This window comes from Ambystoma mexicanum, chromosome 11 (genome assembly GCF_040938575.1).
Source record: "Ambystoma mexicanum isolate Mex_15411 chromosome 11, UKY_AmexF1_1, whole genome shotgun sequence".
In the NCBI taxonomy this organism is placed as follows: Eukaryota; Metazoa; Chordata; class Amphibia; order Caudata; family Ambystomatidae; genus Ambystoma; species Ambystoma mexicanum.
In genome coordinates, this window is record NC_090934.1 from 18,349,788 (window position 1) to 18,374,304 (window position 24,517).

Here is a 24,517-nt window from a genome sequence, read left to right on the forward strand (position 1 = left end):
TGCCTTGCAATAGGGAGTCTGGGGACCTCCACCTTTGCTCCATGGTGGTACCATTTTCCACTGGTGCCCCATTTTGCCCTTCAAGTCCGTTGGATCCACTTGGTTGAGCTCCTCTGACTTTGAGGTGCCATCTTCAACATTGCGTATGCACGTGGGCGTGCTGGCCATCCTGCTGGGAAGGCAGCTTCTTTTTGGTTGCCTGGTTCGCCACGGGTCCGCAGAGCAGGTTTCTGGGGGCCAGATCCTGTATCTTGCACTGAGGAAGGAGCCTTGTACTCACTGGGTTATTTCGCTGGCTCAGATCCAAGTACTATGCATCTAGTGCTGTAAGTACTTGTCAGATTTCCCATCCGGGAATCCTTGGGCCCTTGCGATGGGGATGCTGCAGGACCCTTCCATTGTGGTTGTCCAGTGGAATGTCTGCTCTGCTTCCTTCCCTCCCTCTCTTGCTGGCTGGGCCTTGGCACTGGCTCAGGAACTCTTCAAGGGGTTCTCCACTGGCATTATTCCTGAACCTGTGGGGTAGAAGAGAACCTACCTGCCCTTTCCCATCGCCACAGCTCTGCCTACTGGATTTGTCATGTCCTGTTTGATCACATGGGGAACGTTTCTGCAACTTGTAAACTCAAGGTACTTCGGTAAACAGTGGCATTCTTCCGTGGTCCGCTTTGGGTGGCTGGAGTTTACAAGAAAAGACGACATATCTTCCTAGGATTTACTGCAGATTTCAGGGCACTGCTGCTGTAGGGGAACAGGGTGTGATACTGCTTGCAGATGAGGTTACATTATAGTAAGTCTTTCTAGGTGGCGATGAGATTGTACTGGTCTAGTAATGTAAGGGGATGCCTATTGGGGCACTCCTGCTGTAGGGGAACAGGGTGTGATACTGCTTGCAGATGGGGTTACATTATAGTAAGTCTTTATAGGTGGCGATGAGACTGTACTGGTCTAGTAATGTAAGGGGATGCCTATTGGGGCACTCCTGCTGTAGGGGAACAGGGTGATATACTGCTTGCAGATGAGGTTGCATTATAGTAAGTCTTTCTAGGTGGCGATGAGACTGTACTGGTCTAGAAATGTAAGGGGATGCCTATTGTGGCACTCCTGCTGTAGGGGAACAGGGTGTGATACTGCTTGCAGATGAGGCTACATTATAGTAAGTCTTTCTAGGTTGTGATGAGACTGTACTGGTCTAGTAATTTAAGGGGATGCCTATTGGGGCACTCCTGCTGTAGGGGGACAGGGTGTGATACTGCTTGCAGATGAGGTTACATTATAGTAAGTCTTTCTAGGTGGCGATGAGACTGTACTGGTCTAGTAATGTAAGGGGATACCTATTGGGGCACTCCTGCTGTAGGGGAACAGGGTGTGATACTGCTTGCAAATGAGGTTACATTATAGTAAGTCTTTCTAGGTGGCGATGAGACTGTACTGGTCTAGTAATGTAAGGGGATGCCTATTGGGGCACTCCTGCTGTAGGGGAACAGGGTGTGATACTGGTTGCAGATGAGGTTACATTATAGTAAGTCTTTCTAGGTGGCGATGAGACTGTACTGGTCTAGTAATGTAAGGGGATACCTATTGGGGCACTCCTGCTGTAGGGGAACAGGGTGTGATACTGCTTGCAGATGAGGTTACATTATAGTAAGTCTTTCTAGGTGGCGATGAGACTGTACTGGTCTAGTAATGTAAGGGGATGCCTATTGGGGCACTCCTGTTGTAGGGGAACAGGGTGTGATACTGCTTGCAGATGAGGTTACATTATAGTAAGTCTTTCTAGGTGGTGATGAGACTGTACTGGTCTAGTAATGTAAGGGGATGCCTATTGGGGCACTCCTGTTGTAGGGGAACAGGGTGTGATACTGCTTGCAGATGAGGTCACATTATAGTAAGTCTTTCTAGGTGGCGATGAGACTGTACTGGTCTAGTAATGTAAGGGGATGCCTATTGTGACATATTCGTGGCCTGCTGGTGATTGCTGGGCAAGTGCTAACCCTCCCTTAACTCCCTCTTGGTACTGTATTGAGAATATGGTCACCTGTGTATTAATCATGTTACTTTCTACTAGATGCTGTGGGGATTTAAGTGACTATTCATGCACTGGGGGATTGTGTGTCCCGACTAGGACTCTGCAAAAGGCATTTTACTGTTATTTCGGGTTCCCTTTTCTCCTATCCTTTAGCCTTATAGGTACTAGGTTCATCACAGTGTAATAGTCATACCTTTACCTCAGGAGTGGAAAGTGTCTGCCTGTGGCACTTTACTGTGTTTTATACATACACTGTGTTTTGCCATGTGCTCTGTGCCCCCAAAGTGCCCATTTGAAATACTAATTACTCTGTGTAATTATAGAAACAAAGTGTCCATTTTCAGTATTCCTGTACAGTGTATTCTTGTAGGAGTGTACCTATGCACGAGCCTTCCTGTGAAGTCAAGCCGGACTGCTCTACCGTACCTACCCTTAGAGAGCTTGGTTCATCTCTTGGGTGGAACCCTGTGTACACTTAGGATAGGTGATTACACAGCCACAACTAGAGGGATGCGGAAAACACTCCAGAACATGGGTTATAGTCACAAAGAGGCAGGACAGGTGGTGAGAGGGAACACCGTGGACAGCAGAAGTGTGAGAAGCGGGTACAAAAGGGTGCAAGGGAAAGAAGGCACTCACTGGATGCCAAGATCCCATCGATGAATTCCTGCCGCGTGATCTTGCCGTCCTGGTCCTTGTCGATTCGTCGGAAGAAATCCATGACACGTGACTTCTTGTGGTTCATCCATCGCATGTACTTCTTCCGCCACACGTCAAAGTCAAAGTTGGCAAATTCCTTTAACTGCAACAAAACCATGTAGGAATTAGAAGAAAGAAAAAGAGATTGAGATAAAGATTGAGCAAGCAAGACAGAGCAAGTGAAAAAAAGTGCATGAGAGGGAAAAGGAGAGAAAGAGCGACTTACTGATGAAGGGGGTCAAAGCAAGGGGCTGTCAAGAGACCTGGCTGCGCAAGAAATCTTTGAAGTCAGAAAATAGAGCCCTTTACAAAGAAGCATGACATTCGCAAGGTCTCTCACTGGGAGTCCCCAAGGAGTTCTAGACACAATCAATTGGATGGCAAGGTCCCAACTTATAAATACCCCATGAGTGGAGTCAAAATCAAAATGGCTAGAATTATCAAAGGCATTCAAAAGCACTATGACGCTCCTCACACCTGCTATGAAAAGCACACACTCAAGTCATACAGGAGTGAATCACAGGATTGCACAGCAGCGCCACGAGAAAGACTGCTATCAACACAGAGGTTATTAAAAGTCAAGACAGAATGGTATGAACACTAAGGGCACTGGCATGTAGCACAGCCTGGTTGAGGATGGGCGTGGGGAGCCTCACAAAGAGTGAGCGTTGACAATCCATGGAAGCACTCTGCATACCCAGCCCAGTAAATCGTATTTGAAGAAACACCACGATGAGGGTGAGAATCGCCTGGAAGAGTTATTGTAAGGAAATATATTCTTTTTGGCGTTTCCCCTTCATAGACATCAATGGGACACCCAACATTTTGCTATTGGTTTGAACCTCTTCCGACCTTTGTAGGCCAGTGACGTATTTTTACTGTACTTACCACTTACCTTACTAAACCCATCTGTTTTGGTGGGAAATGATAAGTCTGCATGGCTATCAGTGCAAGAGAACTCTGTTCTCTGTGGTAAAAGTCTGGGTCTATTTTTCCTGCACACATCACCTTACAGTGAAGTGCATTAAGGACACTTTGTATCCCTATAGCTGTAACGTTGTGGTTACTAACATGAAGTGTCCCAGATGGGCTGGTGGCATCAGATCCTGTTTTACCCCTTTTGTTCTCTTGTGCAGTTTTGCATTTTACCGATTGATGCCATACGGAGTACCATATACTCTATAGAACCACCTGTCCTGTCCCCATCTACTTGTTTGGCCTTCTTCCTCCTTCTTCCTCCTCTCAAACATGGAAAGCCTTTACCCTGGGAGAGCTCTTGCTTTCCCAGGCAAAGTGACGTTCTGTGTGTGTGGCCGGATGCGGGGGCTGATGACGGCCAGGACAGATGTGTTCACCAGAGGCTGTCCAGGATTGGATAGCCTCTGCCAGTTTGAATGGTTATCATTGCCATTGGTGGGGTTTGGGGGGCGGACTCCTGAAGCCAATCGTCAGACCACCGTCGGAGCCGAGAACCCTATTAAGAGGAGAATGTCCTTGGAAGCCCGCCAACACCACTTTATTCAACCGTACCAGCAAAGCCCTGCTCCTCTGCTGATCTCCTGAAGGCCTGCATTGGTACTTTGGCCCCTGGACCAGTGGAAACAGCCAGTCTTCACCCCGCTTGAGGACCCTGCCCTTGAAAGACAGCCCAAGCGAACGGAACCATCATGTGGGCTGGCCAGCTTCAAGTTGGCCTACCACGCTGCTACGGTCATCACCCCCGGAAAGGCTTTGGAACTTTGAAGATCCTCAGATTATAAAACACCACCTGCATTGTGTCCTGGGAGTCCTCTGAAGTTATAACTGAAGTAATACTCTTTTCTTCAGTCTGGTAGAGGTGTACAGTGTCGAGGACCGATCACTCGGAGCACAGAACCGCAAACTAGCCGAACCCAAAAATATAGAGGCCTAAAGTGACCTCTGCACCTGAGATCCCTGAACTTCCTTCCATGGAACCAAGGTATGAGAAAAGGGGCGTCTGCAATTTCAGGAGCTCTGACACTGGTCCCAGTGTAAATCTGGTTACAAAGGGGTGAGTAACCATGCCTGTTCCTACCCCCCCCCACCTCCATCGGGTTTAAAAATTGTACCCAACCTCTCCCTTGCCTGACCATGAGCAGTGGAGTTCTAGGTAAGGATCCTCCCCTTGGCTTCCCTTACGGTGGTTACATCAAATCAGAGGGTCTGCAAATAACTTTTCTGCAATTGTTATCTAACTTTGGGACAGTTACAAACTCTTTAAGACTCCTACCCTTATGAAGAGGACTGCCTTGGGACCTAGGACTCTAGGGAACTCGGCCCCATCTCTTCTAGCTAGGGAAGGACTTTTTAAGGCATAGTGCTTTAATTTAGAAGGAGTTGTATGATGTTTCTAACTCTTATTTTCTACATCTTAGTGATGGGTTACTTACCTGGTTCTATTTATTCACTTGCGTTACTATTCTACAGAGCTGCCCTACCGCGCTATGCCCCGTATTGCATCGCTGCACTCGTGATTCTTCTCCCGCAGCCTCACTTGCCTGCACACATGACACCCAGTCAGGAACCCGCGTCCCGTGCAGCCCGCCCCGCACCCGCCCAGCACCGAAAAAGCATGATTTGTGCTTAAAAATAAGCAACAAGGTACACGTTGTACCTCCTTCCAAGATGGCCGCCCCTCGATGCCTCCAGCCATCTGTGCCTTACTAGGCATCCAGCAGCAGCATCAGCACTGCTGATTGGCTACAGAAGCCATTACACCCACCATTGGGCGCCGGCAGGCAATGCCGGCCCTCCTTCGTCAAGGCCCTCGAGGACAAGGCTGATGCCTGTTGTCAGCCTGTTTACTGCCGACTGCCAGAACCCCTGGACCTCCAACACCCGGTTTTTCAGGTAACATTCTGCGACCACATCCTTACAGCTGCGTAGAGGCCACGCATGATCAGTCTCCTCCACTAACCTACCTGATCTGCTGCATCCTACACAGTCCCAGACCCCAGTAAACCACAAATGTGCGTCTGCTCTCTTCTCTCGTACCTAATGGACACCCGCGCCACCACGCTTTCTTAGGGTGTCACCAGCGCATCGCGCAAAATCTAGGCACCTAATCCCCCTGAGAGCCACACCCTCCCGTGAGCTGGACCACACTACCCCTCATCATGCTTAACCATATTTGGAATTGTTGTTTTTTAGCCCAAATGCATTATTCGAATCTAGCGACTATTGCCATTGCACAACAACAGACTTGGTAAGACTCTTGCTGCCCGTATTTTTGCACATGTACCTACCTAGTCGGCCTAGCTGAACCATTGCCTTCGAGTCATTGATTGCACTCTTGCAAATGTACCTACCTAGTAAGCCGCAGCACCTGGCCAACTCCACCTCTGCCCAGAGCGGAACTTCTCCTCGTACCCTGCAGTGCACTCACACCTCTCCCCACAGACGGTTAGGACATTGGGATCACAACATGCGGTCACTGCCAACTGTCGGCTACCTTATTTGTGCTATCATAGTAGGACCCACCATCACCACATCCTTCTGCTCCCCTACTTCTAGCATTGCTAAGTCCTATCCCCTTCACTCCACCTCACACTATCCCACAATGCTCATCAGCAACCCTTATCTCAATGACCCTGCCCTATGGCTCCAACACTTTGCCACCAAACCTACACCTAATCAACCGTGCACGCTCAAAGATAGGAATCTCCGACTTGGCTCTAGACTGCCTCGCGCCCTTCCTGCCCGCAGCATTTTCGCGCCTTGAAACACTTGTGTATAGGCGCGTTACAAATGCCATATCATAGCATATCATATATCATTCAGCATTCCTACACTACTACTACCCTCCACACTACGCAGAAGTCGCCACCCTCCCAGAGCACAATCTCCACTAAAGAACTCCAGGGCGCCCTCATTAATGCCAGATCTATCACGGCCCACGCGCTGGATATCTCTGACCTCATCACTGCTCAAAACCTCGATTTTGTGGCCATTACTGAAACCTGGTTACACGCAGCCTCTGGCCCAGTTCTTGCCCTCGCCACCCACAACGGATACTCGATTATTAGAGCTGACTGACAATCAACCTCCAAAGGAGGTGGAGTCGCATTCATACATAGAAATAACATCACACTTAGAACCATCCCTAATACTGAGCTTAGCTCGGCAGAATCCCTCTCTGTGAAACTCACCTTTTCCCCAACCAACACTGCTACTCTCCACCTCATCTATAGACCCCCAGGACCTCTTGGCACCTTCACAGATGAGATCACTGCCATCCTGACCGTCAATACCAAACCCAACTCTCAGGTACTGCTTCTAGGTGACCTTAACCTTGGCCTATCCGACACTAAGGACCACCTGGCCTCTGAGGTTGCCACCACACTTGCTAACTTAGGCTTCCAGCAAAGCATAGACAAACCCACCCATATCAAGGGCAGAACGCTTGACTGGATCACTGATCTTAATTGTAACACCACCATAAGCGCCAATTATGCCTGCGCCTGGTCTGACCATCACACTATCATCTTCCACATACCAGCGACCAACCCGCACACCCCTCCTACGATAGCTCCTGCTGTCCCCACAAGGAACAAAAAAGACATCACCAGGGATAAACTACTCCCTCTCATCCTTCCCATCCTGAATGACTGCGCGTCCCATTACAATGACCCCACTATCCTAGTAGACATCTTCAATCAAACACTGCTTAAAGCCATTGACAATATAGCACCGCTCAAATTACGGAAAGCTAAACAACAAGCCCACCTTAATTCCTGGTTCACTCGCAGTTACGAACCTTACATAAAGAAAAACGTGAAGCTGAATCACTTTGGAAGAGCCACCCATGTGAGTCGAACGAAGAGCGCCTCATTATCACCACCCACAACTACAAGGATGCAATCCTTCAAGCCAAAAAGGAGACTTACAACCTACGTATCTCCCAAGCGGAATCCAACACCAAGGAGCTATTTAAAATCCTTAAAGAGTTGGAATCCCCTTCCCCTGCTCCGGATTCTTGCATTAAAGACAGCAGTTGGTGCAACATCCAAAATGCTCTCCTCAACAAAATCACCACCTTGCAATCAAAAATCAACGCCAAACAAACCACCTTACTCACTAACCCCCCTACCAAACCTTCCACAACCCCCACGACTTCCTTCTCTCACACCCCCTTTAGCTTCACCCCACTCACCATCTTCGAGGTCGAAAACATCATTCGCAACCTAAAACCATCCAACTGCCAAGGTGACTCTTGCCCAGCACCTATTATTAAGGAAGCGGCACATGACCTCGCTTCTTTTATAACCACCTTCATCAACTCCTCTTTCTTAACTGGAACGGTACCCAATAACTTGGACGCATGGGTTATCCCTCTCCTGAAAAAAACAACTCTAGACCCTGAAACTCCAACCAACTACAGACCTATCACTACTGTACAGTTTTTACTCAAGATACTTGACAGAGCAGCTTACCTGCAGATTCCGAACTATTTGGAAACTAACAACCTCCTTGGCTCAAGACAATCGGGCTTCAGACCTAAACACGGGAATGAAACGGCTCTACTAGACCTCAAAACCCTAATTGAGGACATCAAAGACAACGGTAAACTGGCCCTTCTACTTCTACTGGACCTTTCCGCGGCCTTCGATTTGGTCAATCACCAAATACTATGTCGGCATCTGAAATCCGCCACCCACTTCTCCGACAATGCATCCAACTCGATCAGGTCATTCCTCGACAATAGGCACATGAGAGTTTTCTCTCCGTCCTCATCGGCTGATCGCACACCAGTCCCTTGTGGAGTGTCTCAAGGGTCTTGTGTCTCCCCAACTCTCTACAATGTCTTCACCAAACCACTATTTGATGTGCTTGACTATCTGGGCGTCACCTACACGAATTACGCCGATGACACCCAGTTACTCATACCCATCACTGGTGACTACATTGCCGACTCCAAAGCCCTCAATGACATATCTTGTCATCCAAGCATGGATAGCCCAACACGAATTGTGCCTCAACGATAACAAGACAGAGCTTCTCATCTTAGGTACGCAACAGAGACTCAACAAACTGAGCTCTCTGTTCGATTCGTTTAACATTGACGGTAACATAATTAAAGTTTCCAAAGATACTAAAACTTTGGTTATTTATCTGTACTCCTCCTTGACTCTCACTAGGCAAACCAATGCAGTAGCTTCCGCATCTGCTTACACCTGCAAGTTGATCTCAGCTTGTCGCCCGTTCCTTACCACTCAGAACTGCATCACCTTGGCCAGGACCTTGGTTATGTCCAAACTGGACTACTGCAATGCTCTGTACCAAGACACTAACCAGGGTAATCTTAATAAACTACAGATTACCCAAAATAATGCCATCAGAGCTGCCCTCAATATCCCTTGTTCTGCTCACATCTCAGAAATAAAGGAAGAACCTCAATTGGCTTTCAGTCGCCCAAAGAATCTCACTTAAAGCACTAGCCCTCACATACAAATGCATAAACCATCAGGCCCCAACGTACCTTGCCTCACGATTTACACAGCATATTCCATCGCGAGTACTCAGATCTGCACAATCCCAAGGTCTTGCGATCCCTAGATTCAAGCTCCAATCTGCTGGGGGCGTCAGCTTCCCAGTCCTGGCGCCAAGCTTTGGAACACCGTACCTCTCCCTATCAGAACCCTACCCTCATTCAACCTATTTAAACACAAAGCAAAGCTCTGGCTCGCCACATCTCACCAACAACAGTTCTTCTGATCATGACTGGCCCACTGGGTCCCTCTTCTGCTCTGCTCCTTCACTACTGCTCTTGTTTGCTACCTTGAATTGTAACGTCATTTGTATTTTGTTCACAATTTATTGTAAACACTGTAACTATATGTCATGCCTGTAATGTTCTTCTGAGATATGCGCCCAGTTGCCCTTGGGCCTGGTCTGCGCTATATAAATAAAACAAATACAAAATACAAATACAGTATTCTAAAGCTGCTTTAACTGTATTCTAAAAGTGAAGTGCTAGTGCTCTAGCAGAGCACACCAAAGTGAATGCGCGCATTTGGTAGTGAATATTTTAATGTGTTTCTTACCTGTGGTTTTTCAGTGATAAGAGTTTAAGGCCTAAATAAACAACTGTATTTTTGTACATTGTGCCTAACTTGTATTATTAAGAGTGCCTTGTGTGTGGTTATCCGTGCCATGCTGTACGTATCCAGAGGCCAGGGCAGCTCCGCCCTCCAGAGGCCAGCGCGGTCCTGCCCTCCAGAGGCCAGGACGGCCCTGGCCCACCAAAGGCTAGTATGGCCCGCCAACCAGAGGCTGGCTCGTCCCTGCCATCCAGAGGCTAGCACGGCCCGCCCTCGAGAGGCCATGCCCTCCAGAGGAGCGCTGCCCTTTAGAGGACAGCCCCAACCTCAAGAGAATAGGACAGCACGACCCTTCAGGGGACAGCCATGATCTCTGGAGGACACCACTGCGCTCCAGAGACTTTGCTGAACATTTTATCGGGACTCCTGTGATTCGTTCGTCTCTTCAAATCTAACTCAACCGTACACTAGCCAAGCCTATCACTAGCCTACCATTTAGAGAGCCAGTCCTTCAAGTCATTAAAGTAGTTTGTGTTCACCAGAAAGCTGAACTAATGTCCTCAAACCAAGAGAAGGCTGAACTCTAGCCCAATCATGGACTGATAGCTGCAGACGAAGTTAAAAAAAACATTTGGCTGTGGGAGAGGGCCAAAAGGCTGTCAAGCAAGCAGCTTCTCACCTCTTCCAGACGGTCAAGGACATCATTGAGCTTTCGCTGACGCTCCAGGGCCAGGAGCCAGACTTGCTGCCAGCGGGCAGACAGCTGGTTGATGCGTGGATTCTTGGTCTCTGATTGAGAGAGCATTGGCACAGGTGGGACCTGGCTCAAGGACTTCCCTGCAATGACAAAGAACATGTCAGAAAGTTAGAGCAGTGACAGAGAAATCACAATGGAGAGGACAAAGGCAGCTGTGGGGGCTGGTTAAAAGATGTTACTGCAATGATACCCCGGCAGAGCCGGGCCACAGCAGTGCAGGCAGAGGAGGGCCACCCCGGCGCAGGCAGAGCAGAGCCAACCCCACGCACAGGGAGAGGAGGGCCAACCCCAAGCACAGGGAGAGGAGGGCCAACCCCACGCACAGGGAGAGGAGGGCCAACCCCACGCACAGGGAGAGCAGGGCCAACCCTGCGCAGGCAGAGCCGGGCCAGCCAAACGCAGGCAGAGCCGGCCCACCCACGTGCAGGCAGAGCCGGGCCACCCACGGGCAGGCAGAGCCGGGCCACCCACGTGCAGGCAGAGCCGAGCCACATCAGTCTTGATATGAGTCCATATCAGTCTTTGTCCTGCCCATATGGGCAGTCCAGCACCGAAATGCAATGGCAATTCCCTTCTGAACAAGAGTACCAAAAGCAAACCCATACACGTGTTTCAGCCTTGTTGGGCATCATAGCATTTCGGTGCTGGACTGTTCGTGTGGGCGGGACAAAGACTGATATGCAAATGGATATTTCCCATCTGTGAAAGGTACAGTGAGCTAAAGTGTGGCTGCAGACTCTCAAATGGGTACCTTCCCAAAGAACATTTTAATGGGCCATGTTCGTTCTCGCAGAGGGGTGCCGATGGACTACTTTTTTAATCTTGAAAAACATGGCTCCCACAATTTTTAGCTAACGGGGTTCACGGTCGGGAAAAATTATGGTAGTTAATTGTAAAACCACTGCGACCAGCCACTTCGATAGGAAAGGGTAGCATTCGACTGCCTCACGAGTTTCTAGACACAGAGTAACCCCTCCAGCACTCTATTGTAAGATAGGGTGTGCTGGGTCTAGGAATTTAAAAAGACTAGCAAAGCCAATTTCACTTTACTTACTCTGGAAAACAGTAGTTTACCCCAGAGAAGGTATTTAAACCTTGGGAGAGCCCAAAAGACTTCCCTGTGCCACTGCACTGAGGGTGCTGTGTGACACACATGAAAAGATGATGCCTATGGAGTTGTCTAAACCTCCATAATAATCAAAGAACACAAGAGTAAAACACATTAAAAATCAAAGGTTCAAAGTCGCAAAGTTTAGCAAAAGAGCTGCAGGGCTCCAAGGTGGGAGAAATTAGCACATTTATGAGTATTCTCCCAAACACCCCCTGACTAAGATTCTTCAAGAGACCACTGCAGGCGTTCCAGATTCTGTTGGGGACACAATCTTCTGCGCTTGGTCTGTCTGAGGAAGCCCATACGTCGTAGGTGCAGAAGTCACTTTCGGGCATCTGGATTTAGTTTTGGTTGGTTGCAGTACACAGGATTCGGTTTTAGACAGCTTCTAGGAGAAGACCCAAATGAGGAAAGATGAAGACTGTCATGAATTGTCACCCTCAACGCTTCTCCATTTAGGAAGGTGGAAGCTCCCCTCTCGCTATACGCTGTACTCCTCTCCAAGATGGCGCCTGCCACAAGCCGTAAGCTTGTGTACGTTCCAACTCCATCATGGCATCACGCTAGGTGCACCACACCTTGGCACAAGGTATATCAGCTGGCGACAAGAGCATAACGCTGCATCTCAATGCTTAGGTTGTCCTTGTCCTTAGCTCAGCGCTCTTGGTTTCCTTTTGGTCTGTGCTCCTTCTTGCTGCCCCTTCCTGACGTCCTCCTTGGATTCCTCTTCCCTTGGCTGCCCTTTGTTATTCCCTGCCTGATCCTGCTTTCATATCTTCTTTGGATTCTTTCTTCTCCCGCTCCTCATTTGTGTTTTTGCAGCATGCTTTGCATTCTGCATTCTCCATCTACCCACTGAAGTAGTTATCCTCCTGGTTGGACTGCACCGACTTACGGGAAATCCACTGCAGACATAGGTTTTTCCCTCCTTGTTGTTTTTTCTTTACTATTCTATTAGGGGCTTGCCCCAGGTGTCACCGGGCCTGGGTATATATCCATCAGGCCAGGTGATGACCAGAGAGAGTCGCCCTTTTCTGCAAGACTCCTGCTTCCGGCAAAGGTGTTGCAGTTTGTCACCCGCCTCCTTCTCCTCTCTCACTCAGGTGAGCCTTAAACTTGACAGACTTCTGCAGTGCAGAGCCCCTCAGGACACCTCACAGGATTGGGGCAGGAGTGTTTTAACGGAAGACAACACGGTCAGGTTGCGACAGGTGATAGTCAGGCGGCAAGCACAGTAGCAGGCCAGTACAGCTTCCCTTGGAGTGACGCAGCTAGAAATACAGGATCAGGCGACACGTGGCACAGGATGCAGATATGCAAAGTTCCAAGGCTCTGCTCGGAACGACGACGGTTGAAGCAAGGTAGCCCAGGAGTGAGCTGGTCAGTCCACTGTTTGGTCCAGGGACACTTACGAAGGCTCAGCTGGCATGAAACCTCGAGCAGGGTTCGAGAATGGTTGTTCCCACCGGTCCAGGGGTCAAAGCACCAACTAAGTACTTCTTGAGATCAGGGCAGAGGAGCAGGACTTCACTGGAGTCAATGCTGGTTAGCTGCAGGGGTCGTCAACGGGCTGTTCGCCTTCATAGAAGTCTTCCTTTCAACGATGATCTGATGAACAGTTGTAGGAAACCTCCTTTTATTCAAAATTCAGGCTAGAAGTTAGCCCACCAATGGTAGGGATCAGCACCATTCTTACAGCCAGTCGCTATCCAACCTGCCCAGCAACAGACTATCTAGCATTAAAGATTTGGGTCAGGATTGACTAGACAGTCCCAACCTTCGTCTTTGGCTCACAGACACATAATGCCCCTTTGACCACGAAAGCCACAGATTTCCATATTAAGCATTTCCTGACCAGAGGAAGGCGGCCAAAAAACAATGTAGCCAAAGAACAAGCAGAAAACTTTGTGGCACAGTCATATTAGGATGCTAGCCACATTTAGTAGCCATTTGCAGTAAATGCAAACGTGCATGAGTAACACAACACAAAAACAGTAAAAATATCACCAGCTTGTTTTAGGCACATTGACAAAGCAACCAAGAAGCCATTATTTAAAAAAAAACATCCTAACTGCACTTCGATGGAAGGTGATGTGTGCAATTGTTACAAGGCAATAGTTCATAAATCTTGGGGACTAGTCAGTTTCCCTATAAGAATGAGCAAAACTGGCAACTCCAAGAAGTCAGGACAGGGTTCAAAACATAGATAAAAGAATGAGGGTCCAATAAGAGTCTGTTGAAAGAAAGGTGCAAAAACAAAATCTTTCTTAAGAGTCCACGCAGGGAGTGCAAGGCCACCCCGATGCAGGGAGACCAAGGCCACCTCTGCGCACGGCCACCCCCGGCAGAGAGAGCGCAGCCACCTGCGCAAGGACAGCAGTGCCACCGGAGCAGAGAGAACAGGGCTCCCCTAAATACCTTCAGCTATCCCTCTGAAAATACCTCCCCTCTCGAGCTCTTTGCTACTCTAACTCCCTCAGGGTCATTCGTTTTTCAAACAAACGAGCTTGTGGTAGATCTCTGTCTTCGGCTGGGGCCTCCCTCTGGAACAGCCTCCCTGCCACTCTAAAACTTGAGGAGAACCATCTCCGGTTCCGGAAGCACCTCAAGACCTTCCTCTTTGCTACTGCCTTCGCTCCCCCTCCCCCCATCTGATCTGTTCTCTCTTGGCACCGTGCACTTGGCCACTCTCTGTCCTCCGGGCCCAGGTACCGGCTCACCCTGTCACCCTCCTGCACTGCCTCCGGGGCACCCCTTGCACTGGGGTCTGTATCTGTACCCATACAGCCCCCCACCCCCACCTTTTTCTTCCTGTACTTATCAGACCTACCCTGTCTGCTGCCTTAAACCCAGCACTTGCCAATTGCTGGCTGCACTACCACTGTTTGTTGCCTTTATTATTTATTTATTTTTTATCCGTTTCTCCTTTGCTCCACACTCTCCACTTCCCCCCCCTTCCATGCACTTTTCCCCTCCCCCATGCACTTGCGCGTTCTCAATGTCACAGGGCCTAGTAAGATCGTTGTTTTGTTCTCCCCTGTTCCCCTCCCTTACCTTGTCGCACTCTGAAACACTTGTGTACGAGCGCAATAGAAATAAAATATCAATATCCCCGGGTAGACTCATCTGCACAGGGAGCAAAGGCACACCCACGAAGGGAACGCTGGGCCACCTAAGCAGAGAGCGCAGGGCCGCCTGAGCAGAGAGAGCAGTGCCACTTGCACAGCAACGGATGGGGCACCTGACGAGAGAGCATTGTCATTGGCATCACAATAGTGAGAAAAGGCACCAGAACAGCAGTGGAACGGGAACAGGACATTGGCATGGGCAATAAAACAGAGTGGAGGGCACAGGCAGGCCTTGAAAGGACCAAGCCAGCTGAGCTATGAGAGCAGCGACAGGGCATCAAAACTGGTGGGGGCACAGAAAGAGACGTGGCTTCCGCACACCCCTGTGTGAAGACAGATCAAAAGGGGTTAACAATACAGGAGACAGAGAAAGTGGTCCAATGTCACTGGGAGCCATGCAATGTTACCAGGAATTACATGAGCCACTGGGAATGGTCTGGTACTACTGGGAATAGTCCAAAGTGCATGGTGGCAAGACACACAGATTGAGACTACCCCTTTGCTTAACAGACATACTAAGAGTGTTACACGTGGGTGCACAGGCTTTACTATAGAAAGCGCTGCTAGTCACAGGATGGGACATCTGCACAGCAGAAAACGCATAGCTAGGGCCTGGAACCTACGGTTGCTGCGGGTCTTGTCAGGCTCAGTTGTTTTCCTCTTGTAGGTCTTGGTGATCTTGTCTACATCCGGCTGCTTCCGTGTCATTTCTTCCATGAAGGACTGTAGAAGAAAGAAAGACGTCAATAAAATGTGCAGAGGTCAAGGCAAGGTGCTACTTTCCTGTTACTGTGCCAGAAAACATGGCTCTCACCCCTCAGCTTGTCCCCTCCTGAGGCAGTCTGCTTTCCTCAGCCTCATAGTGTGGCTCTCCCGCTAGAACCCCACACCATGGCTCTGCCCACTGTGACCAAGCCTCCTCCCTCAGCTTGAACGTGGATGGTAGTGTCACCTAACGAACCAGAGGCTGCCACAATCTGTGTCATTCTGGGCTGGTGCGGCATGGGGAGTATCCTGTGGCTACCCCACCATGCCACGTAAGCATGGCATGTGCTTGCCACATATGGTTGTCTGGGAACACTGTCCTTTTAAGAGACTCAGTGATTGCCAAGAATTAAATATCACAGTGAATTAATGGCCACCCCCAGCTAGTATTGCCTATTTATTTGTTGCAATCATCCATCGTTAGGGAGAGACATCTCTCATACACATTAGAAAGATGTTGTAAGGGCTGTCCTGGTTCTGTTGAGCAGGACACTGGCAGCTGCAGGAGGGAGAATGATTGCTTACTGTCAATTGCACATGATATCGACTTACAATGCTGGGATCTGAGAAGAGGGGGTGCAACTCGGAGAACAATAGAGAAGACCCACAAACATTCAAGCACAATACGAGTTGCACAAAATAGCACACCTGAGAGCTGTTATACTGGGGTAGGTAGCACTGGTGGGATCAGGGCGTTATAAAAGAAAGGCACTCATTCAGAAAAGTGTGGGTGTGGAAAGGAGTTGGAGGAGTACTGGAAATAGTTGGAGGAAGGGGCACAAGCAAAAGCTGGAAAGTGGAACAGATAGACAGGTGGAGGTGAGAGGAATGAGTCAGGAGGAAGAAAGAGGAGAACGAGAATGTCAGTTGGAATAAGGAGGTTAGTATCTGGAAAAAGTGAAGGAAACCATCCGTTGAACGTGGGAGGAAGGTGTCAGGGGGAAGAGACAGAGAGCTCCAGGTGGAGGTGGGAAAAAGGTGTCAGAAGTAGATAGAAGACCATCAAGATGAAGTTAGACAAGGGATCCGGGAGGAGAGGAGGAGAACATTAAATGGAGGTTGGCAAGGGGTTGGGAGGAGAAGGAGAACATTAAATGGAGGTTGGAGAAGAGTTCATATGAGGGGAGAAGGAGAACATTAGGAGGGGAACAAGGTGAGTGGGTGATGAACCGCGTAATCACATGCGTTGGGTGTATGTTTACCATATTGATGAGGGGTTCAGGAAAGCATGCTGCATACGCCTTGGTCTGGGCCACACCCAAAGTGCCCCGGGGTGCTAACTTGGAGAAAACAGCCAACACATGTTCGGAAGACTACCATATCCACTGGTACCCACAGGGAGAACCAGCACCTGCACAGACTGAAGAGCCCACATTTGGGCCGCCAATATTACTAGCAGTTTAAACAAAGAGCAGGATTAGAACCCTTGAGGAACCCGATCAGCGAACCACTGACATGAAAGCACATCATTTTGCAACTATCTAAACCATTCAAGGAACACGGTACATACCTGTTGTGATGCTGGGAATGCATTGGAGGGACAGGGCCTCCCTGTCCTTGTCCTGTAGTCCTTTTTCATTTGTGTTCTGTATTGTTTTCTGCCCAGGAGTCCATGTGGGACTCCTGGCAGTGCAGCTCTTCCTGTTTTTGGTTTGGTGTACAGACCCATGGGATACCCTTATGGCACCCACGAGTGGGGGTACAACCCTGTGCCCCATGTGTATGTTTTTGGGCACCTGTGTGTGGCCTACAGAGCAGGGTATGGGCTGGTGGCAGCTCCATGCTGAATTGGACAGGTGCTCTGAGTATCCTCCATTTTGGGATACCCAGGCCCTGCCATTGGAATCAATTGATTCCTGATAGGAAACAAGATGGCCCCTGTGGCCTCTTGCTTTCTATTGCCTTTTACCTGGTTTTCCCAAAGTCCTGGGAAGCCCTGACACTGTCCCTTCCCCCTGACTGGCTGTTGGGTGGAAGTTCCATATCTGGTGGTGTTGTGAAGTCCAGGCCAGACTGGCTGGAGCCTTCCCAGTGACTGTATGTTGTGGGTACACCCTGTGGGTGGGACCTGGGTGAATGGAGTGTGTGACCAATATGCACTTCTTGTTGTGGGTGTCTAGTTTCTGGTATGTGACACAATGACTGAGATAGCCCTGCCCGAAACTGGTATGAATGCAGTGTGTAGTGCTGAATGGCTGGGTACTTGTCCCAATACACATTCCTTCTTGCGAGTGTCTGAGAGGGAGGAGAATGGCCTGAATGCACTGTATGCCTGCTTGGCTGACGGACTGCTGAATGATTGGTTGCCTGAGTGTGACCCAGCAGAATGAATGGGAGATCAACTAGTATATCTGGGGGCCTCTCACTGCTAGAAATCGTTCAGAAGCTGACATTGAAACTGAAGCTGAATCTCGAAGCCGAGCTTGAAGAAGGTGGTTAACTGCTGTCTCCCTTTGCTGAAATCTGAAATCCGAAAGCCGCCGAGCCGTCAAGACTGATCCAAGAGACGACCTGCCGAAGCTCCCTGGAAGTCAGACCCTCGACAGGCTGCTGACCTGAGACGGGGACCGCTGAGGAGAACGAAGATAAGCACCGTACATTCCGTCCACCGGCGTCGACCAGGATTTGCAGGTTTTCTATAACCGCTGGAGGACCGTTGAAGCCGTGTTGCCCAGAAGCGGGGACTGCTTGACGCTGTGCCATCAACGACTGGAGCCACAACGCTCCTTTGCCTAAGACTTTTGATTCACGGACACGCTCGTCCGCACTGCCGCCCGCCTTATCCCACCGGAGTAGGCCAGGCCGTCGACGCGCCGAGGAGCATCCACCGGTGGGTTTCCCGCCACCCAAAGACCATAGAGACGCTGGACGACTCAATGCCTTTGCTGGCCACAGTTCTTCACAAACTATTTGTGGTCCTGAACTATCGACATCGAGGTGCCCTGCATGCCTCTTCCTTGCAGGACGTCTTCGCTCCATCGTCGACAAGCACCACTGAGACCGAAGCTGCCGCCTCAACGCCAAGTTCACTTTCTTCGAGGGATCTCCACGATCTGTGGCTCCTGCTTTAAAGGGAGCGGCTCAAAAAGGATCCGTCGGCGACTCGTTGTCAATTTCTGCTATTCCAGGTACATTGGGGTGGTAGAAACATTATAAATAAGCCTTATTGAACAATATATTGACTGGGCTTGTAGTGTATCTTTATTTTACAGGTTGCCCAGGTGGGGAGGATCTCCACACAGAACTGTGTCTAGCGGCAGGGGCCAGTATTCTGCCAATTGTTCTAACCAACTGCTTTCCTCCTATGTCTATTGTTGGTTACCTTTATTAAGTGATTTGTTTGACATTTGACCAGGATACAGTTGATGCACTTTAATGAGATCTGATAATTGTGGTACCACTTAGAACTGTATATATTTGGCATTGTAGATTTACTGAGCACAAAGTGAGTTATTGTGATTGTGTATATAACCTTGAACCTTAATTATATAAAGACTGTTTAAACTAATACAGTGTGTGGACATTCCTTTGTGGGTGCTTGGGGACTACACTGTACTTAAGAACCAGCCTGCATCACCTCCTGAGAAGCTAGGCCTTGATTGCTCGACCATAGCTACCAAATAGAGAATCTTGGCTTGGGTCCTCTGTGCCTCTCCTCTACCATTTAGAGAGCAGGAATACAGACACCCCCCTCCAGTCTTTGCACCTGTAACTGATGTTCCCCAACACGGATCTGGCATGGATTCACATGCTCATGAATATTCCCGTCGTCATGCTGGGAATTCTCTGTAAAAAAAAAAAAAACTTTCAGTTTCATTTCTAAACTGTCTTGTTCCTACAAACCAATCACTGAGCTCTGGGTCATACTGCCCCCAGCCAATGACTGCCCTCTACCTATGCCCCTCCTCAGGCAGCCATCTTCCGATACGGTAGCACGTAAAGTGGCAGTAGGACCAAGATAAGAGCTGCAGAGCAGTAGGCGGGAGGGTTTGCAATCCAAGCCAGACCCATGCTGGAGAACAACAGTTACAGGTAAGTAACTTGATCCTTCTCCAGCATGGGGTCTGGCATGGATTTACATGCTCATGAATAAAGAATACATAGCAGTACATAATTACACAACCACAGAAGGTGGCAAGGCTCAACAGAAGCAATCTCTTACCTCCACACCAGGCTCACCTTCAAGCGAACAGGTTGCGCAGCACTGCTTGGCCGACCCTGGACTCCTCCCTGGAATCGCATTCGATGCAGTCGAACTTGGTGAAGGTGTGCGTCGACCTCCACGTAGCAGCCCTGCAAATGTACAGCAGGGGCACACCAGACAGGAACGCCGTCGTAGCAGCTATCGCTCGGGTAGAATGGGCTCTCAGACGCCTGGCAGCGGACGGTTTCCAAACTGATAACGATGAGTGATGTAGCCGGAGAGCCACCTGGAAATGGAAGCCTTGGACAGGGCCTTCCCATGGTTGACAGGACCAAAGTTCACAAAAAGCTGAGAAGTTTTCCGGAAACTCTTCGTGCGGGCCACATAAAACTTCAGCACTCGTCCCACATCCTGTGAGTGCAAAGTCCTTTCAGCCGGCGACAAAGGCGTTGGAAAAAACACAGGTAACACCAAGGGCTTGTTGAGATGAAATTCCGACGGAACCTTGCGCATGAAGGAGGGGTGCATCCGTAGCACCACCCTCGTCTCGTGGACAGTCAAATAAGGTTGCCTGCAAGACAGGGCCTGGATCTCACCTACTCTTCTTGCAGAGGTGATGGCCACGAGGAAAGCTGTCTTCCACTATAGAAATTTTAGCAGAGCTAACTGCATAGGTTAGAATGGGCCCCATGAGCCTAGTCAGCACCACGTTGAGCTCCCATGCCGGTGCCAGAGCCTTCACCGGCAGGAATGAGCGGAACGGTCCCTTAATGAATGGACTAGAGGGTGCAACCACAGTGAAGACCATCCCAGAGACCTGGTATAGCGGGGAGATAGCTGCCAGATATACCTTGATGGAGGTTTGCGCCATTCCAGATTTATGACAATGAATACAGAAGTACTTGAGGGACCGTGACCCTCAGAGGGTTGATTTCTGGTGATCGGCAGCAAGTTACAAAACACTTCCATTTGCATCTGTAGCACTTCAAAGTCGACGATGCCCTGACCTTAGCGAAGACCTCCGTGCAGTCTGCCGGAAACTCGTAACCACCTAACTCTAATGCTGCAGGAGCCAGGCCTTCAGGTTCAGCGATCCTGTGTCGTGGTGCACCGTGCAGTCTGCCGGAAACTCGTAACCACCTAACTCTAATGCTGCAGGAGCCAGGCCTTCAGGTTCAGCGATCCTGTGTCGTGGTGCAGAATTGCACCTCCTTGCCTGGTGAGGAGATCCGCCACCACTGGCAGCTTGACTGGAGGGGACACTGACATGCTGAGAAGGTCCGGGTACCACCTCTGTCTCTGCCACGCTGGTGCAATGAGGATCATCCCGCACTGTTACCGTCCGAGTTGACTGATGACTCAAAGTAGTAAAGGCAATGGAGGGAACGCGTATAGAAACAGGCCTTCCCAAGGGATGGAGAATGCATCCCCCATGCTCCCCGGTTAGGGGAACCTGCTGGCAATCCTCCGGAACTTGGTGTTCGCTGCCGTTGCAAACATATCAATCTTGGAACTGCCCCATTTGAGAAAGAGGTTGTCCACTTGATCCTGCTGAAGCTCCCACTCATGGCAAGAGCACAGCTCCCAGCTGAGAGAGTCGGCGACGGTGTTCTTTACTCCTGCAAGGTGAAACAAAATTAGGACCATCCCCCGGGCGACAACCCAGTGCTACAAATCCTGCGCCTCTTTAGAGAGTGCAGGGGATCTGGCGCCCCCCTGCTTCCGGATGTAAAACATTGTGGTGGTATTGTCTGTGAAGACCCTCACCACTTTGCCCTTGAGGGATGGCAGAAACGGCCTGAAGGCCAAAAACACTGCCCGTAGTTCCAGTACGTTGATGTGCAGCATCTTCTCTTCCGGCAGCCACAGGCCTCTGACGTGAAAACGTCCACTATGGGCTCCCCATCCTTCCAGGGAAGCGTCCGTCGTGACCGTTTCTTGGTACGGGGGCTCTGGAAGTCTGTGCTTCCGACAATGTTGGAGCGCACACCCCACAACCTTATCGCTCATTCCTGTCCTGGAAGCCTCCGGACACCTGGACCCAACAGGTGTCGAGGAACTCCTGGAGTGGACGGATGTGTCACCTGCAGAGCCGAATCGGGTATATGCACGACGACATCATGCCGAGTCACGACTTGATGTCCTCACCCTGGCGATCTTCAGACCACACAGCTATTGCACCTTGCCCAAGATGGCCGCAATCCTCTGCTCTGACTGTGCCGCCAGGCAGGACACCGTGTCGAGCCTGGACCCCAGGAACAGCGCATCTTGCGATGAAGTCAAGCAGGATTTGGTATAATTCACAGAGAACCCCAGTTCCGTCAGCAGCCGGACGGTCTTTGCTGTGTGGTCGATGGCCGATGTCCCTCGACTTGGCCCAGATGAGCCTGTCATCCAGGTAAGGATACACATGAATCCCTTGTAGTTGTAGAGGGGCCGCCACTGGCGCCAGGCACAAGTTTGTATGCAGTACCTTCTAGGAACACTACAAACAACTATGACTACAGGTATAGGAAACCCAACCTTTGGTATAAGCTTGTACTACACAGTTTTGTTAGCGTGTTGAGCAGCCAGGCTTATCTCAAGAGGGGAACTATGAGCTGTAGGGGAGTTACACAGAGATTCACAGTGACAGGTATTCAAATAAACTCTTACACTCAAGGTTTCTTGAATAAACCATTATTAATGTATTTATCCGTCAGTTAAAATAAGCCTTCTTCAGAAGGGAGCAATATAATAGTAACACACAAATACACTTCAATACTGTACACTCTTAGCTTCTAAATCAGTAAAGACCCTTTTGGGATGGCCCACAGACACAACCTACACACTCAGGTGACTTCAATAGCTAGGGTGCTTGGGACATTAATATCTTACTGTTTGCATTCAGAATACTGTTATAGATGGTAAAAGGAAAAGGTTATTAGAACAACAAGAGACCATGAATATTCTTAAGCAGGCAAATACTATTGGATCCCCACAACAGAGTCATTCAGTATAACAGATTAGGCCAAAGTCAATGGGAAAAAGTCTTATATAGGATGAAGCATTTCTGGTAGGTGTTAGGCAGAAACCTGTGCAGTTCCCTCTGGGACCACTGCAAAAGATTTAAGACTACAGGTGTTTGGCAGTAAACCCACTTGGTAGCAGTCTGTACCACACAGATTCACTTGGTAACTGTGGCTGAGCAGTCAGACTTCCCTCAAGAAGAGTTAGGCAGTATACAGAGTATTCACAATAGGTCAAAAGAACACAGTAGAACAAGTAAACACTGAGCAGGGCTTGGTGTAAACGAGATATAATTATTTATTTAAAAACCACATCTAGAAAAACACACAGGCACTAATAGTAAGCAATTCAAAAACACGGTCACTAAAAGATATACACTCCCTTATAAGAATATTAAACAAGTCTTAAGTAAAGCCCCACTTATTTTCAGACAGCATTGAGCGCTTAACGCAGATAATTTGAAACATATCCCAACACTTTCATAAGAACAAAACAAGAGAGGAAGGCAAGTAAAACCGTGAAATTAGAGTTCAGTAGGCCGGATCCAGTTTAAGAGGATCAGAACGAAATGTGTCCAAGGTCACACGGTTGAAGTGCACAAGAGTCTTGCAAAGGTTCAAAAAGAGTTGGACCAAAAGAAAGGGACCAGTTAGAAGGTAAAGGCGGCCAGCCCAGTCCAGAAGGTTAAGGGATTATTATTACCTTGTAGCAATCTTTAGAAAGGGAGGCCTGGCGGACACGGTACCTTAAAGTGGTGAGAATACTCCAGCGGGGGCAGTTGTTCCTGGCAGCGGATGCAAGTCGGTGCTTCGTCCGGGGGAAGAGAGGATCTCGTCGGAGAGGAAGACAGGAGTCTGTTGCACTGCCAAGGAAGAAACCAGCCGCAGAGTTCTCAGGTAAAAGGAGCGGTCCTTTTATTCGCGGTCCAGTGGTAAGTGGCTATCCGGTTGCCGGGGTGCTTGGCACGGGCAATTCGACCACAAGACGTCCTGGGATGCGAAGAGAAGAAGGTAAACTGGTTGTGCCCACCAGTCAGGGGAAGAAGCCTCTTCAGCCGGGAGATCTTCTCTGTCGTCGGGAAGTGGTGAGTCGGATCCGCAGTGCTCCACCGGTGGTGTCGTCATGGTAGGTCGGCTCAGCTTCTCCCTCGTCGGATTCTCAGGTCCTGTGGCGACTTCTGAAGTTCCAGTCTCCAAAGTCCTGCTTTTATGCAGCACACCCCCATTCACTCAGCCTAGCTGTCAATCAAACATGCTAAGTGGTGAGCCGGCCGGCTCACCACTTGGGCCAATCACACAAGAGTGCGACTTGAGTTACCAAGGTACCTCAGTCCAGGGTGCCTAAACCCCCTCCCACACCCTCTGTGGTACCCAGACAGAGTGGCACCACTTTTGGAGGCTTCTGTGGAGAAGCCCACCAAAAAGTGGAACAAAGAGCTCGACTTGGGTTGGAGTCACAGAAGAGAACACAGACGCCATTTTAGAATCGAGTTCTGGCAAAAAATACCAATCGGCGAATTAATATTAAATAAATAAACCGGCGGTATGTTCGAGGCTATGAGAATTAAATAATTCAAGTTGGTAGCCTCGAATAATGGGAAAATCCCATAGGGATATATTCGCGGTCGAATATAAAAAGTAGTATCCACTGCCACCAGCCAAAACTCGATCAGGGGGGACGGAGACGTGCCCCCTCGACTAACAGACCCTGGGGCAATCGAATTGCCCCAACCCGTCCGTCCACAATATGATGGTTTGTACTGGTTTCTGTTCATAATTTCGGACTAGTAAAGCCAATGGTGACTTTACTAGTCC

The 24,517-nt window shown here is 49.4% G+C and overlaps 1 protein-coding gene across 20 annotated transcripts in view; it reads right to left on the bottom strand.

Moving 5' to 3' along the window:
• MACF1 (microtubule actin crosslinking factor 1) overlaps positions 1 to 24,517 on the bottom strand; it is a 1,825,008-nt gene that overhangs the window by 136,137 nt on the left and 1,664,354 nt on the right. For all 20 annotated transcript variants that reach the window (XM_069622429.1, XM_069622430.1, XM_069622431.1 and 17 more), the window contains 3 exons: positions 15,409 to 15,508; positions 10,469 to 10,626; positions 2,669 to 2,831 (listed from right to left, as the gene is read on the bottom strand). In XM_069622429.1, the coding sequence (XP_069478530.1) occupies positions 2,669 to 2,831; positions 10,469 to 10,626; positions 15,409 to 15,508 (421 nt within the window). The remainder of the gene's footprint in view (positions 1 to 2,668; positions 2,832 to 10,468; positions 10,627 to 15,408; positions 15,509 to 24,517) is intronic.